The sequence below is a fragment of the Solanum tuberosum genome, unplaced genomic scaffold (assembly GCF_000226075.1).
Source record: "Solanum tuberosum cultivar DM 1-3 516 R44 unplaced genomic scaffold, SolTub_3.0 scf00046, whole genome shotgun sequence".
In the NCBI taxonomy this organism is placed as follows: Eukaryota; Viridiplantae; Streptophyta; class Magnoliopsida; order Solanales; family Solanaceae; genus Solanum; species Solanum tuberosum.
Genome location: NW_006238971.1, coordinates 733531 through 747848, shown reverse-complemented (window position 1 = coordinate 747848; position 14318 = coordinate 733531). Strand labels below are relative to the sequence as shown.

Genomic DNA, 14318 nt, shown 5'->3' with positions numbered 1-14318 from the left:
GAAATAACGTCCACTGATCACTTTTCAATTGAAATTTCATAACAGTGACCGAGCCGACAAGTGGTGTTCGTGAATTTTACTCCAAACTCCAAAGTGAATCGATGACAAAATACTCTTCCTACAATAATTGGGGTAAGTGCAAGTATTCGATTTTAGGTAGGGATGGGTAAATAAGCACAAACTCGCAAAGATTTCTGCTCCACCCAACATAGAAATATTTTTTTCATTTTAATTGAACTTTTCAATTATTATTTGGTATAGTTAATATAATAATAAATGCTATGCTAAGAATTGATATACAAAATAGTTCGTAACTGTACATGATTTCATTTATATATAATACTTTTATTACACCGTATTTAGTTTTAATCTTCTTTAACTTTTTTAACTACTTTGCAGTATATATTTTTTCTAATTAAATCGATTTCAATTTCGAATTATGTTTATGAGTTTCATTATTCGTGTTCTAGTTTGCTATATCGATGAAATTTTTAAATAAATTTGAATTTAAATCCATTCTTACTTATTGGTTCACAAATTCTGATTTAATTTCAAAAAAAATGGGACTTTTAATAATGGATAAAAAGTTTAACCAACATTATTAAAGGTATTCGTACTTTTAATATAGTATTATACATAGATTAATCTAGTTGACTCAAATAGGAATATTGTAATTACACCTTTATTTATTATTCCCTTTGTCCCATTTTACTTGGTAAAGTTTAACTTGGCACACTTATTAAAAAATGGAAAAGGGTCAAAACTACCTTTAAACTATACGAAATAGCTCAAATATACCTTAAAACTATATTTCGGCTCAAAAATACCCTTCCCGTCAAACTATTGGGTCACACCTACCCTTCCAGTTAACAGAAGTATCCCTGTGTGTGTTAAATGCCACATGGACGCCGCATGGATGCCACATGTGCATGCCAAACAGACCCCACCTCCACATAGACGACTATGGAAAAGGGTCAAAACTATCCTTAAACTATTCGAAATAGCTTAAATATACCCTTAAACTATATTTCGGCTCAAAAATGCCCTTCCCGTTTAACTATTAGACCACACTTGCCCTTATGTTTAACAAAAACATCCATGTGTGTGCTAAAATGCCACATGAACTCCACATGTGCACGCCAAACACACCCCACCTCCACATAGATGACTTAAAGCCTTAATATCACTCTTTTCCCCTCATTTCATCCTGAAAATGTATATATTGAACCAAAAAAAGAAAAAACATTTGCGGAAACTTGTATACATAACCGAATGAAGTAGAGAAATTGCAATTTGATGACCATTTCAAATACAATAAAAGAAACGATCTAAGGTATAATATAAACACACTCATTTTAATTAATCAATTAACACTAATTTATTATTTTAATTTCTCTTAATAAATTAATTTTGTTTAAACAAATCTTAGCAAGCTTTCTTGTTGATTCAACTCACGGCCATGACGCAAAATAACCGCTGTCGTAAGAGACCTAATATACTTATCACCGGAACTCCAGGCACAGGGAAGATGACTACGACGGCTTCCCTGGTGGTGGAAATCGAGCTCCGTCACATCAACGTCGACGATTTCGCTAATGAGGAAAAATTGACAAACGGCTGGGATGACACCTTCGATTGCTACTACATCAACAAAGACCTAGTAAGTCTTTATAGATTTCTAATTTTTTTTTTACCAATTACCCTATTTTTGTTCAAGTTTTGAGCTTTTGTGGTCCCTAATCCAAACATGCTCTAAATGATTGTTAAGGAAGTTTTAGATCTTATGGAAAGTTAAAGAAACATTCAATATAATACTCCCTCCGTCCCATTTTATGTGGCACCATTTTCTTTTTGGTCCGTCTCAAAAAGAATGTCACATTTCCTTATATGGTAAGTATTTAAAGGTACAATTCCTTTTTTATCCTTATTGGTCCCACTTAATCTTAAAATAATACTCCAATACATTTATGAAGAGAGAGAAAAATGGGTTTACTTTTTAAAGGAGAATTTGGTAAACATTTCAAAGTCTTCATTTATTTCTTAAACTCCGTGCCGGATCAAATGTTGCCACATAAAATGGGACAGAGGGAGTAGATGATTTAAGCATTAGATAGCAGAATTAATTTGAATTTCGTTTAAGTTGTAATCTTCAAAGTACAACATATTTGTATCGGAATAAAATGGAACTGAATTGAGTCAATGTATATTGTATATTGATATAGATATAGATATACCCAAATAAGGAAAGGATGAAATGAAGGAAAAAAGAGTGAAATTAGGGCTTTAAGTCGTCTATGTGGAGGTGAGGTGTGTTTGGCGTGCACGTGTGGAATCCCTGTGGCATTTTAGCACACACGTGGATGTTTTTGTTAAACAGAAGAGCAAGTGTGGTCCAATAGTTAGACGGGAAGGACATTTTTTAGCCGAAATATAGTTTAAGGGTATATTTAAGCTATTTCGAATAGTTTAAGGGTAGTTTTGACCCTTTCCCGTAGTTGTCTATGTGGAGTTAGGGTCTGTTTGGCGTGCACATGTGGCATTTAACACACACATGGATACTTCCATTAACTAGAATGGTAGGTGTGGCCCAATACTTTGACGGAAAGGGTATTTTTGAGCTGAAATATAGTTTAAGGGTATATTTAAACTATTTCAGATAGTTTATGGGTAGTTTTGACCCTTTTCCATTATATTTAAGAAGAACATTCATAAAATCTAACAGGATGAGTAACGAGTCATGTTTTCGATGCTAATTTGTTTCTAGAAATTCATAGATTTAATTTTCTTTTTAAAATTAACCAACAGAATCTTCAATATAGCATCTTCTTATACAATTGTCACTTTCGAACTTCATTTTGAATTATCACTGTCATATACTTTTTTCATCTTCTTATGGAGGGAAACTTAAAAAAATAGAGCAAGATAACAATGACGATATATTTTCTTTAAAAATGATATATAAAATTTAATGGAAAGATAAAATCGGAAAAAAGTTGCTCCATAACCCAATATGAAATTGCGGATTAAAAATTTAAACGGAGAAGGGCCTAAAATGCCCCTCAAGTATTTGAATTGGTACAAAATTACCCTCCATCCACCTATCGGCCCTAAAATACCCCTGACGTCCACCTTTCGGCTAAAAATACCCTTATGTCTAACGGGTCATACTCATTAGGTGGATGCAGGGTAATATTGTACCAAATAGGGCATTTTAGGCCCTTTTCCGTTAAAATAATTTGAAATTACTTAATATATAAGCTCACACAATTGACTTGATTTTGAGTTTCATAGTAAATTTACAATTATAAAAAGGTTAGGCATCTACTCTCTACACAACTCCCTCCCCGACCCTTCACTTCCTATCTCTTTCATTTTTTTTTCTAAGTGGATCTTGTCCTCCATTTTATTTATTTTTTTAATTTATGTCGAACAAGAGAGAAAAAAAGAAGGAAAATAACGATGCATTCATATAGAAATAATTAGTTCAATAAAAGATGACTTAATTAAGCAAAATATGTACAAATATTACATTTTTCTTTTGTGTGTACCCAAAATTAAAAATAAAAGAATAAAATTAATCATTTCTCTTATCCACATCATCATCCTATTATGACAATAATACTAATTAAAAGAATATAAATATGTGAGTTCATTTCAAGTTTGGGCACCATATATCCTAATTAAGAATAAGAGTTTACAAAAAGGAATAAAAAAGAAAATGAACAAGACATTTGGATAATTGAGAGAAAATTTTATATTAATGAAAATAATATTTTTTTTAGATGGACAATTCGGGGTAAGTATGTATTTTAGTTGGATCCTCATTTATGAGTTGAGTTACATTATAATAAATTGGGGTCGATTTAAAATAGGTCAATAGAAAGATATCATGAAATTAATTATTTTTTCAATATTATTTTCAAGTATATTGGGTCAAAATATGAATCATAAGTGGTTTATAGAAAAAATAAAATTTTAAAATATCATTTTTATTATTTATTTGAGAAGAGTTTAAATTTGGACCAATCACATTAAGCAATATAATAAATAAATATTTAATAATTTTACTTTAAAGGAGCTATTAAAAATAAGGGCAAATATGAGTCAAAAGATTAACATCGAGGATATTTTTGAGCAGAAAGGTGGACATCAGGTGTATTTTAGGATCGATAGGTGGATGAAGGGTAATTTTGTATCAATTCAAATACTTGAGGGGCATTTTAGACCTTTCTCTGTATTTTTAAATATTTTGTTTATCAAATAGTTCAAAATACATGTTTTACAATTTTAATGCAATTTGTTGATAATTATCCTTATTTCTCAAAATATTAGAATTTTTATCGGTTAATTATGTTTATATTTTTTTTTTGTCATAATCAGTTGAATGTGTTGTGAATATTTGTTAGGATTGATTAAATAATTATTTTCTATTAAATTGTATTTTTTTACCAGTCATTTATTTTATTTGTTACATTAACTAATATTTATTTTTAGCGCAATCTAAAAATATAAAAATACAATTAAATATAGATAAAATTGCATGGTTTTTCAATTTTCTATTTAAGCAATAGCTTGTCAAGGTCATTAAGCTATGAGTGGTGAATAAGATTTTACAGTAATTTTCGGATTTTTTAATCTAAAAAAATTCTTTAATTGTTCTTCAATTTTTCCGGCAATTCGCCGGAGCTTGGACGGAATCTGACGAGTCCACCACCCAAAAGACCCCAGTTGCTCTAACTTGTTCACTTCCCCAATTTTTCCGGTGAAAAGTCGCCCGAAACCCAACCCGTTCCTCTCTTCATTGCCCCATCTTCTCCGACAAGCCTCCACCACCCAACCCCACTGGTCAACCCTCTCCTCACTGCCGCCAGAAAACCAGCCAACGAAACGACCTCCAAGTCCCAAACCCCCCCTTCCTTTTCCCGTTACCATTTCCGGCAAAACAGCCACCGGAAATCTCCACACTCCTACCATCTTCTTCGACCAAGAAACCAACAACCTCAGCCCCTTGCTTCACTGTTTCAGCCACCAAACGACTCAATCTCCTCCACCTTTCCCACTCCTTTCTCCACCCAGACCAACACCAAAACGACTTCCTCCACCACAAAACCCCAAACCTTCCACCAAACAGCCCCAAACTCGCCTGAAACCGCTACCAGACCCCACTATTCTCTTCCTTGCTCCGGCAAAAACCAGTAACTCCAAAACCCCGACCCAAACTAGCAACAACCAGACCTACTTTGGCAAACAGCAGCTCCCGGAAATGAATCTCCACCTCGCACAGCTCCGACCACTGACCAGGCCGTAACTCCAACAACAGGTTTTTCCTTCGGTAACTTAATCTCTATACTGTTTGTTGCCTTCTTTCTTTTATTTTACTACTAACTAATCGTGAGTATTGATTGAATTCCATTATATTTGTTATTATTTCTAGTTACTGTTCGTCGAAAATTGAATATTCTCTTAAATTTTTATGGATTCACTGTTTTAAGTGTTATTTTATCAATGCCAGAAATAATACATCCTTCAGGTTGAATCATATAAATTTCTTCTTCTAAATCACCATTTAAAAAAGCTGTTTTTACGTCCATTTGATGGATAGAAAGCTTATGAATTGATGCTAAGGCAATTAAAATTTGAATAGAAGAAATTCTAGTCACTGGTGCAAATGTATCAAAATAATCAATAATTTATTTTTGAGAAAAATCTTTTGCTACTAACCGAGCTTTGTATTTATCTATAGATCCATCCGGATTAAGTTTCCTTTTGAAAATCAATTTGCAACCAATAGGTTTTGCACCAGGAGGTAAATTAGTTAAAATCCATGTATTGTTTTTCATAATTGAATCAATTTCAATTTTTATTGCGTCTTTCCAAAATTTAGCATCAGAAGAAGATTAACTTCAAAATAGTTTAATGGTTCAGTGTCAACAAGAAAAGTTTGAAAATCATTTCCATAAGAAAAATATTCTTTCCTAGGCCTTTTACTCCTTCTTAGTTCTTCAATATTAGAAATAGACTCACTATTTCTTTCAGCAGGTACATGAGAAATTTTATCACATAGTGGAAAATTATGTTAAAAGAATTCAACATTTTTGTCTCAATAATAGTATTGCAATCAAGCACATCACTCTTTAAAACAAGAAATCTATATGCAACACTATGTTCAGCATATCCAATAAACATGCAATCAATTGTTTTAGAACCTATTTTCCTCTTCTTAGGTTCAGGCAAGAGAACTTTAGCAAGACACCCTTATACTTTTAAATAATTCACTTTTGGTTTATAACCTTTCCACAATTCATAAGGTGTTTTGCCAGTTCTTTTATGAGGAATTCTATTTTGTAAGTGACATGCAGATAATATAGCTTCACCCCACAAATTATTAGGTGCATTAGAACTTATTAACATAGAGTTCATCATTTCCTTTAATGATCTATTTTTCCTTTCAGCTACTCCATTAGATACGGGAGAGTAAGGTGGAGTTACTTCATGAATAATTTCTTCTTTTTCACAAAGGGCATTTAAGGATAAATATTCTCCACCTCTATCAGGTCTAATTCTCTTGATTTTTCTATTAAGTTGATTTTCAACTTTAGTTTTGTAAGAAATAAAGGCATTAAAAGCATCATCTTTATTTCTAAGTAAATATAACTTAGTAAATCTAGAAAAATCATCAATAAAAGTCACATAGTATCTTTTATCACCTCTAGTCATTGTTTGTTTTAAATCACCTAAATTAGTGTGAATTAAAGACAATAATTTAGTTTCTCTATTTTCAGCTTTTTAGTAATTATAGCTTCAACACATATTTCACATTTATTAATATTATTTGAATCTAAGTCAGATATCAAACCAAGTGATTGCATATTTTTTATATAAGAGAAATTAACATGTCCTAATCTAGCATGCCATAAAGAAATAGATTCAATCATGTAAGCAGAAGTAGATGCTTTTTCATTCACAACATTACAACCATTAAGTACAAAAAGTCCCTGGTTACAATAGCCTTTTCCCACAAACACGTTATTTTTTGTCAGTATGATCTTTTCAGATTCAAATGACACTTTCACTCCAGCTTTATTAAGCAAGGCTACGAAAATCAGGTTTGCACGCATTGTAGGAACATGTAGCACATCCATAAGGGCTAAAGTTTTTTCCGAAGTAAGTTTCAGGAGCACTTTACCCTTACCCAAGACTTTAGTAGTTCTTGAGTCTCCAAGGTAGACTACTTCACTGCCATCCCCTATTGATGTTTAGGAGGAAATGCTTCTCGATTTGCACAGATGTGCCGAGTAGCCCCAGAGTCTTACCACCCATTCTTTTGTATGTGCTACAATGTTTACTTGAGAAATGACATCTGCAATAATTTTATCTCCTTCAGCTAAATTAAGCCTGGGGAGGATAACCCTTTTCTTTGTCATTTTTTATTCTCCTCCTACACTGTGCGACATGATGACCTGGTTTTCCACTAGTAAAACAAGAACCTTTCTTTTGCTTAAAATTGGAATTATAAAGCTTGTAACCATTAGACTTATTACCATACCTTTTGTTATTGCTGCTTCGACCTTGTACTAAGTTTGCCTTGAACGCCAACTCCTTTGCTTTGAATGATTCCTTTCTGTGATGTCTTCAATTAGAATGTGAGTTACTATTTGCTCAATAGTGAAATTTGTCAGTTTGTGCTTTAAGTTATTTTTGTAATCATTTCACAAGTCTCGTAATTTTTCAATCAGCACTCCAACAACAAGTTTTTCTGGTAGAGTGATCCCCTCGGCCTTAAAGTCTTCAAACAATTTTTGATATTCATTAATTTGAATTTTCATCTCCTTTTCATTACTCATCTACCATTGATAAAATCTTCCGACCACAAACTTTTGTTTCGTAGCATCTTCGGCAGTGAACTTCTTAATCAAGGTTTCCCAAATGACTTTTGCTTCTTTGCAGCTATAGTATACATCAAATAGTTCATTACAAATAGTTTGTAATATAGTATGACGACATATCTTATTGTCATATTGCCATGATTTCAAAATTTTGTTATCAACATCTGCACCTGGTTGTGGATGTAATAGTGCATGTGCAACGCCATGAACATTGAGCAATGAAAAAACACGTTCTTGCCACCTTTTGAAATTTTCATTAGCAAAAATTTCAATATTTGACACATCCGGAAATGGTTTGGCATATGGTAGGACAATTGGAACTGGAGAAACGGGGGTAGCACTAACATTGGTAGTGTCAGAAATAGTTTTGGAAGTATTATTATTATTTGCCATAGTTTCTTAGATTGTTGGAAAATTTATATATGGAGAAAATATAATATCAAAATAATAATATGATAATTAAGATAAAAACTACTACAATAATATTCTTATATAATATACATGTATATATAAAAAATACTTGAGTCGTGCTAGGCACTGTCCTAAGAAACTATTTCAACAGTATGAAATGTTTCCCTAGGATTAAACAAGTCTTTCCTAATTAATTAGAGGATACATGAATCAACAAAATATAAATAATACAAAAGAAAGCAAGTCGAAAGAAGATATTAGGAGTTGGCTAAGTACTAATCCTTTTCTAAGTTGTGTTTCTTAAATACTAACCAACCAAGTATTATTTATATATATATATATATATATATATATATTATATAAGAATATTATTGTAATAGTTTTTATCTTAATTATCATATTATTATTTTGATATTATATTTTCTCCATATGTAAATTTTCCAACTTTAAGTCTGTAACTTCTTTGGGACAATAAGTGGAAACTTAGTGTAAATGTATAATATAAGCTTCATTTTGCTCTTTATTGCTTTAGAAATGGTTTCTTTAGCATTTTACTTGTTTTATGTTTTATTATTGGGTTCTTTGTAACAACTTGTTTGGATAGTTGTTACTATTTGTATTGTATTGTTTCGTTAAATTCATCCTTAGGTAACAACTTAAAGTCCCATTTTGTGTTGCGACTGATTTGGTGTCGTTTAGTTTCAAAAACAATAATATAGCCAGTGTGATCTCACAAGTGGAGTCTGGGCAAGCAAGCTTCTTTTGCTTATTTATAAAAGAAAAAAACAAGCTTCTTACTTATGCAACTGTCTTACTCTTTCCTGAATTGGCAGCTGATTGGTTCTGGTTTGCAAAGAAAAAAAATGTTTGACTGATCATATAGTGATTGTAATGTGGGAATGCTCATCATTCTAAAAAAAAGTGATTGTAATGTAGTTTGTTAAATGTGATGCCACATTTTGAACCTTTTTTCACTCACTACATAGGAATGGAAAAGCTGTCATTTGGAGAAATGAAAATCTTAGTTTTGTTGGAACAACTGGTGCTACTTTTTGGTTGCACAAACAGGCTGGTAAGGAGAGTGCCTATATCTTGTCAGGACCAATAGTGCCATGTCTGTGCTGAGGTCAATATCGCCATGTCACAGAGGCAGGTAAGAACAATGTGGTGTAACTTTTATCTTATCTATCTGTATCATATTACTGCAAGCATTTATCTATATCATTCTTGTTTGATTGAAGATGTGGCAAGACATCTATCTAACATTGCTTAGATTTTATTTGCGGACATTAATTTGCATTTCAGACTATCTCCAACCCGCCTCTATTTTACTCTCCATTCTCTATGTTTGGAGAGTAAAATAGAGAATGGGGCCCCCAAGGCCTAGCTCAAGTGGCAAAAGGTGGAGGATTTGTGGCTTAGGTCGCAGGTTCAAGCCCCACACCATGCAAAGCGAAGCCCGGTATTTAAGTGGAGACGGGTAGAGGGGCGGGCCCATTATCCACCGAGTTTAGAAGGCTGTGATTGGTCCAAAGGGCGGGTCACAGACGGATTTCTCGGTTATCAAAAAATAAAATAAAATAGAGAATGGGCTCTCCAACCACACTTTAATTCACTCTCTATTCTCCATTTATTTGGAAAAAAGAAGAAGAAAAGAAATGATATTATGAAATAAGAAAATAAGATTGAAATAGAAATAATATTATAATATTGAGGAGAGAGAAAAAAAATTCTTTTTATAGAGAGTAAAATAGAGAATTGGGTTGGAGTTGGTTGTCTGAAAAAATAGAGAACTTTATATTTAGAGAGTAAAATAGAGGGTAAGGTTGGAGATGCCCTAAGGCGTACAAAGTTCAACTGGAAATGCAAATCAACGGTTGTTTTGATTGATCGTAACTCTTTTTCTTTCTTGGCTAGGTGATAAAGAAGTATATTTTCTAGAAGTGGTAATAATTAATAAAGAATTGTAAACAGCTAAGGAAAAGCATTGAGGTTTTTTCCCAGACAAACAGGCATGTTTAGTTCTAACAGGAGAAAAAACACACCTATCCTACACCGTTATAAAAAACATACCTAGGCCTACATGTAGATGATGACAAGCGTAAACAAAAAAATGGGCTAAGTTACTTGATTGTAGCTTGAATTGCATCTAAAGAAGTCTTTTTTGGAAGCGCTAATGGAGCAAAAAGCCCTCTTCACCTGTGAGAGAACATGTAGTGAGTTTAAGTGAAATAGGTGGTGTGAGAAATATAGGAAAAGAATATTATTGAATTGTTCTCTCTACATTATTACATTGAGACCCTATTTATAGACACTACATTAGACTCCTTTTCCAACTAGGACACTACAATTCTTTTCTAAGTAGGATATATACTATTTCTATTCCTATTACTATTTTAAGTAGGATGGTATATATTTGTCTTGTTCCTATTCCTATTGTAACACTCTCCCTCAAGCTGGTGCATACAAGTCATATGTACCTAGCTTGTTACAAATGCAATTAATACGAGGACCGATGGGGGACTTGAGGAAGATATTTGCAAGTTGATCACTTGACTCACAAATTTTGTAACAGTATCTCCCAACTTTCCAACCAAGCGTGAGAAGAACGTTTCAGACCATAGAGTGACTTGCGCAATCGACATATAAGGCTACTAGACTCACCCTAAGCAACAAAACCAAATTGTTGCTCCATATAGACTTCTTCATCAAGATCATCATGAAGAAAGTATCACTGTAATCCAACCCAAATACCTGAGTCTATCCTTTTGGCAAAAGTGAATCTAAAACAAAGAGAATATTGCTGGAAAACTCAAATTTGTTGGAAACTCAGATCTGTTGGATTTTGCACAACATTGACAAAGTTGAAACTATGTAAATTAGATCTGAAGAGTCACCGAAAAGACGCACGGTGCTACGTAAATTAGATATGAGAAAGTAGTCCCCAAAAAGATGTACGATGCTGCGCAAATTAGATATGAGAAAGTAGTCACCGAAAAGATGGCACGGTGCTACATAAATTATAACCCCCTAAAGTTGGCATCAATTTTTACTTAGACACCTCAACTAGGCGATGTTCATTTTAGACACCTCATGTAGGATTCTGCTGTGTCATTTTGACACTTTCTGTTGACTCATCAAAACATGTGTGTTACACGAATTTTATGCGCGTGAAATGTTTTTTTTTTCTTGGAAAATATTTTTGCTCTCTTCTTCTTCCTCACTCTTCTTTTCCTACAACTTCTCCACCTTCCATCACCCTCCATCACATCCACACAACTTTTTGAAAAAAATCTGCAAAATTTTGTTGGGTTACATCATAATTCAATTTCTTCAATAAAAAAGTCAATTTCTTTAGCAACCTCACCAAAAAAAATGAAGACCATCATCATTTTCTAAGAATTTGTGATACTCTTTTTCTTTTTAAAATCAAATCACATAAATTTTAAGCTCTACTATATTAATGGTGTCTGCTACTACAACTAAATAAAAAACTTCTGCCCCCAAGAATAATGAAAAGTTTTCTTAATTTTCAATTTTCTTACTGCAAATTACCCTAATTTTCTGGGTCATTAACAACGAAAATTGGAGGAACAAGACATTACACTCCTTGAACAACATTTTCCCATAGCATTCATAACTAAATCCCCAATTTATTCCTCCGTCTGCATCTTCATCATATAAATAATATTGTTATTTTTATTTCAAGATGCATTTCGATTTTCAAGAAAGGTGGAATTAAGGAATGTAACACAAGGAATCAAAATTTTGTATAGCACAAGAAGAACACATGAATTTTAATGGGTTTGAAAAAGAACACAAAGAAAGAACTAGAAGGCACGAAGAAGAAGCAGAAAGTGTGGGCGTGGCAATGGGGTTAGATATTCTGAAGAAAAAAAAAGAAAGTAAAAGTGAGCTTTTTTAAAAAAATAAAAAAATTATTTTTCCACGTAGGAGGCGTTTGGATACACACACTTAAGCTAGTTTTGAGAATATAAAAAAAGTGTCAAAATGACACAACTGACCTCCACATGAGGTGTTTAAAATGAACAAAGCTTAGTTAAGGGGTCTAAGTGAAAATTGGTGCCAACTTTAGGGGGGCACCGATGGGTTTGGCCTAAATTAAATATGAAAAAGTAGTCACCGGAAAGATGGCATGGTGCTACACAAATTAAATATGAAAAAATAGTCACCGAAAAGATGGTACAGTGCTACACAAAAGTAAATAGTCTCCGGAATGATGGAACGATACTACAAAAATTAGATATGAGAGAGTAGTCACCGGAAGGATGGCACAGTGCTACATAAATTAAACATGAAAAAATAGTCACCAGAAAGATGACACGGTGCTACACAATTTAAATATAAAAAAATAGTCACCGGAAAGATGACATAGTGCGACACAAATTAGATATAAGAAAGTAGTCACCGGAATGATGACACGGCGCTACACAAATCAGATATGAGAAAGTAGTCGCTGGAAAGATGGCACGATGCTCCACAAACACTGACTGATACGGGGTTGACACAAAACAACCCTAGAAAGTCGTAGGAAGTTAACGCATGACCTTTCTGGCTAAGTTTTCTTCCCCTGAATATGGTGTTCATGCATATATCACTTGCCTTACTTTGGTTAACATAACCAATAACAAGACGGGCAGCATATATGAGTCATAGCCGCCCGCCAGCAGCGGAATCTTTTTTTGATTTTCTACCAAGATCGTAGGAGCTCTGATACCATGTGAGAAACATAGGAAAAGAATATTATTGAATTGTTCTCTCTACATTATTGCATTGAGACCCTATTTATAGACGCTACATTAAGACTCCTTTTCCAACTAGGACTACAATACAATTCTTTTCTAAGTAAGATTCTGTATACTATTTCGATTCCTATTACTATTCTAAGTAGGATGGTACTTTTCAAATTGCCAACCTGCTGTTTTCTTGGTTTGAAGGAACTAATTTAGCTCACATCACATGGTCATAGATCGATCTAAAGAGGCATAAACTTCACTCATGTGATACAAGTTGCTTCATCCGTAGGTAGTGACACCAATTGCAAAAAGTCTTATGCCCGTGATCAAACCTCAATCAATTTTGAGATGTAGAATTTGCTATCTTTTCAATGTTATGGTGGTAGGTGGTAGGTCATCCTAGATTATTTAACTAACTTCTAAATAGCTACCCTATGACACTGTCTAGATAAGGGTAATGAACCCTCAAGCTGCTGCAAGCACACTGATGTGCTTCATTAAAGTTTAGCATTTTTTATATTAACATAAAATGACGCAATTTATTCCTTGTAAAACAGTAACTCGGATTGATGCTCACACCCAACTAACCAAGTACATAAGCTGCTATGCCAGTCTGTGATGCTAGTTTGTGTTAATAATGTCAAACTTTTCTTTGTGTAAGAGTTACTTTTTGATGAGCTAGGCGAAATGAATATTACTGTAGTGATAAAATGGAGAATGGATAAAGGCATGGGAAGAAAAGAGAAAGGAGAGAAAAAAGAAGAATACAGAGGGAGAAGGGAGTGAAATAATGAGAGGGAGAGAGTGAATGAGAGAATGAGAGAAAAGCATAGTAGAGTGGAGAAGAGAGAAAGAAATAAAGGGTAAGAGAAGGCAAAAGAGGAAGAAGTAGAGGAGAGAAAGGCGAGAGGGAGATTGTGATAGCCTCAGTTCAATTTGCGAAGTTATATGTCCTCAAAAGAATTTACGGGTCATATCTACAGAATATGCAGCTTTATAATTTATAACTCGTGAAACAGTAAGTCTCTATGATAGATAAGATACAATCTAAACTAAATAAACAAAATCAAACAGGAAATGCTGGTTATGTTTCTTTTATGGCTACGTCAAATTTATTCATTGGAAAGTAGAAATAAGAGTGCAAAGAAGAGGAGAATTAAGTCTTTAATAAAATACTTAACATAACATCAACATTAGCGGAACAGAGACTTCTAATTTCCTTAATGAGAAGGTCGGGGGGGGGGGGGGGAAAAAGGGAAAAAAA

The 14318-nt window shown here is 33.3% G+C and overlaps 1 protein-coding gene across 11 annotated transcripts in view; it reads left to right on the top strand.

Moving 5' to 3' along the window:
* Nucleotides 1–5232: 5232 nt before the first annotated feature.
* The window catches only part of LOC102586450 (pentatricopeptide repeat-containing protein At4g33990), an 18794-nt gene continuing 9708 nt past the window's right edge, over nt 5233–14318 (top strand). For 9 of the 11 annotated variants that reach the window (XM_006343429.2, XM_006343428.2, XM_015306987.1 and 6 more), the window contains exons 1-2: nt 5233–5320; nt 9284–9450. In XM_006343429.2, coding sequence (XP_006343491.1) covers nt 9410–9450 — 41 coding nt within the window. In that variant the 5' untranslated portion in view covers nt 5233–5320; nt 9284–9409. Of the gene's footprint in view, nt 5333–6452; nt 6555–9283; nt 9451–14318 lie in introns of all 11 variants that reach the window. The other 2 variants (XM_006343427.2, XM_015306986.1) reach the window with 2 other exon arrangements.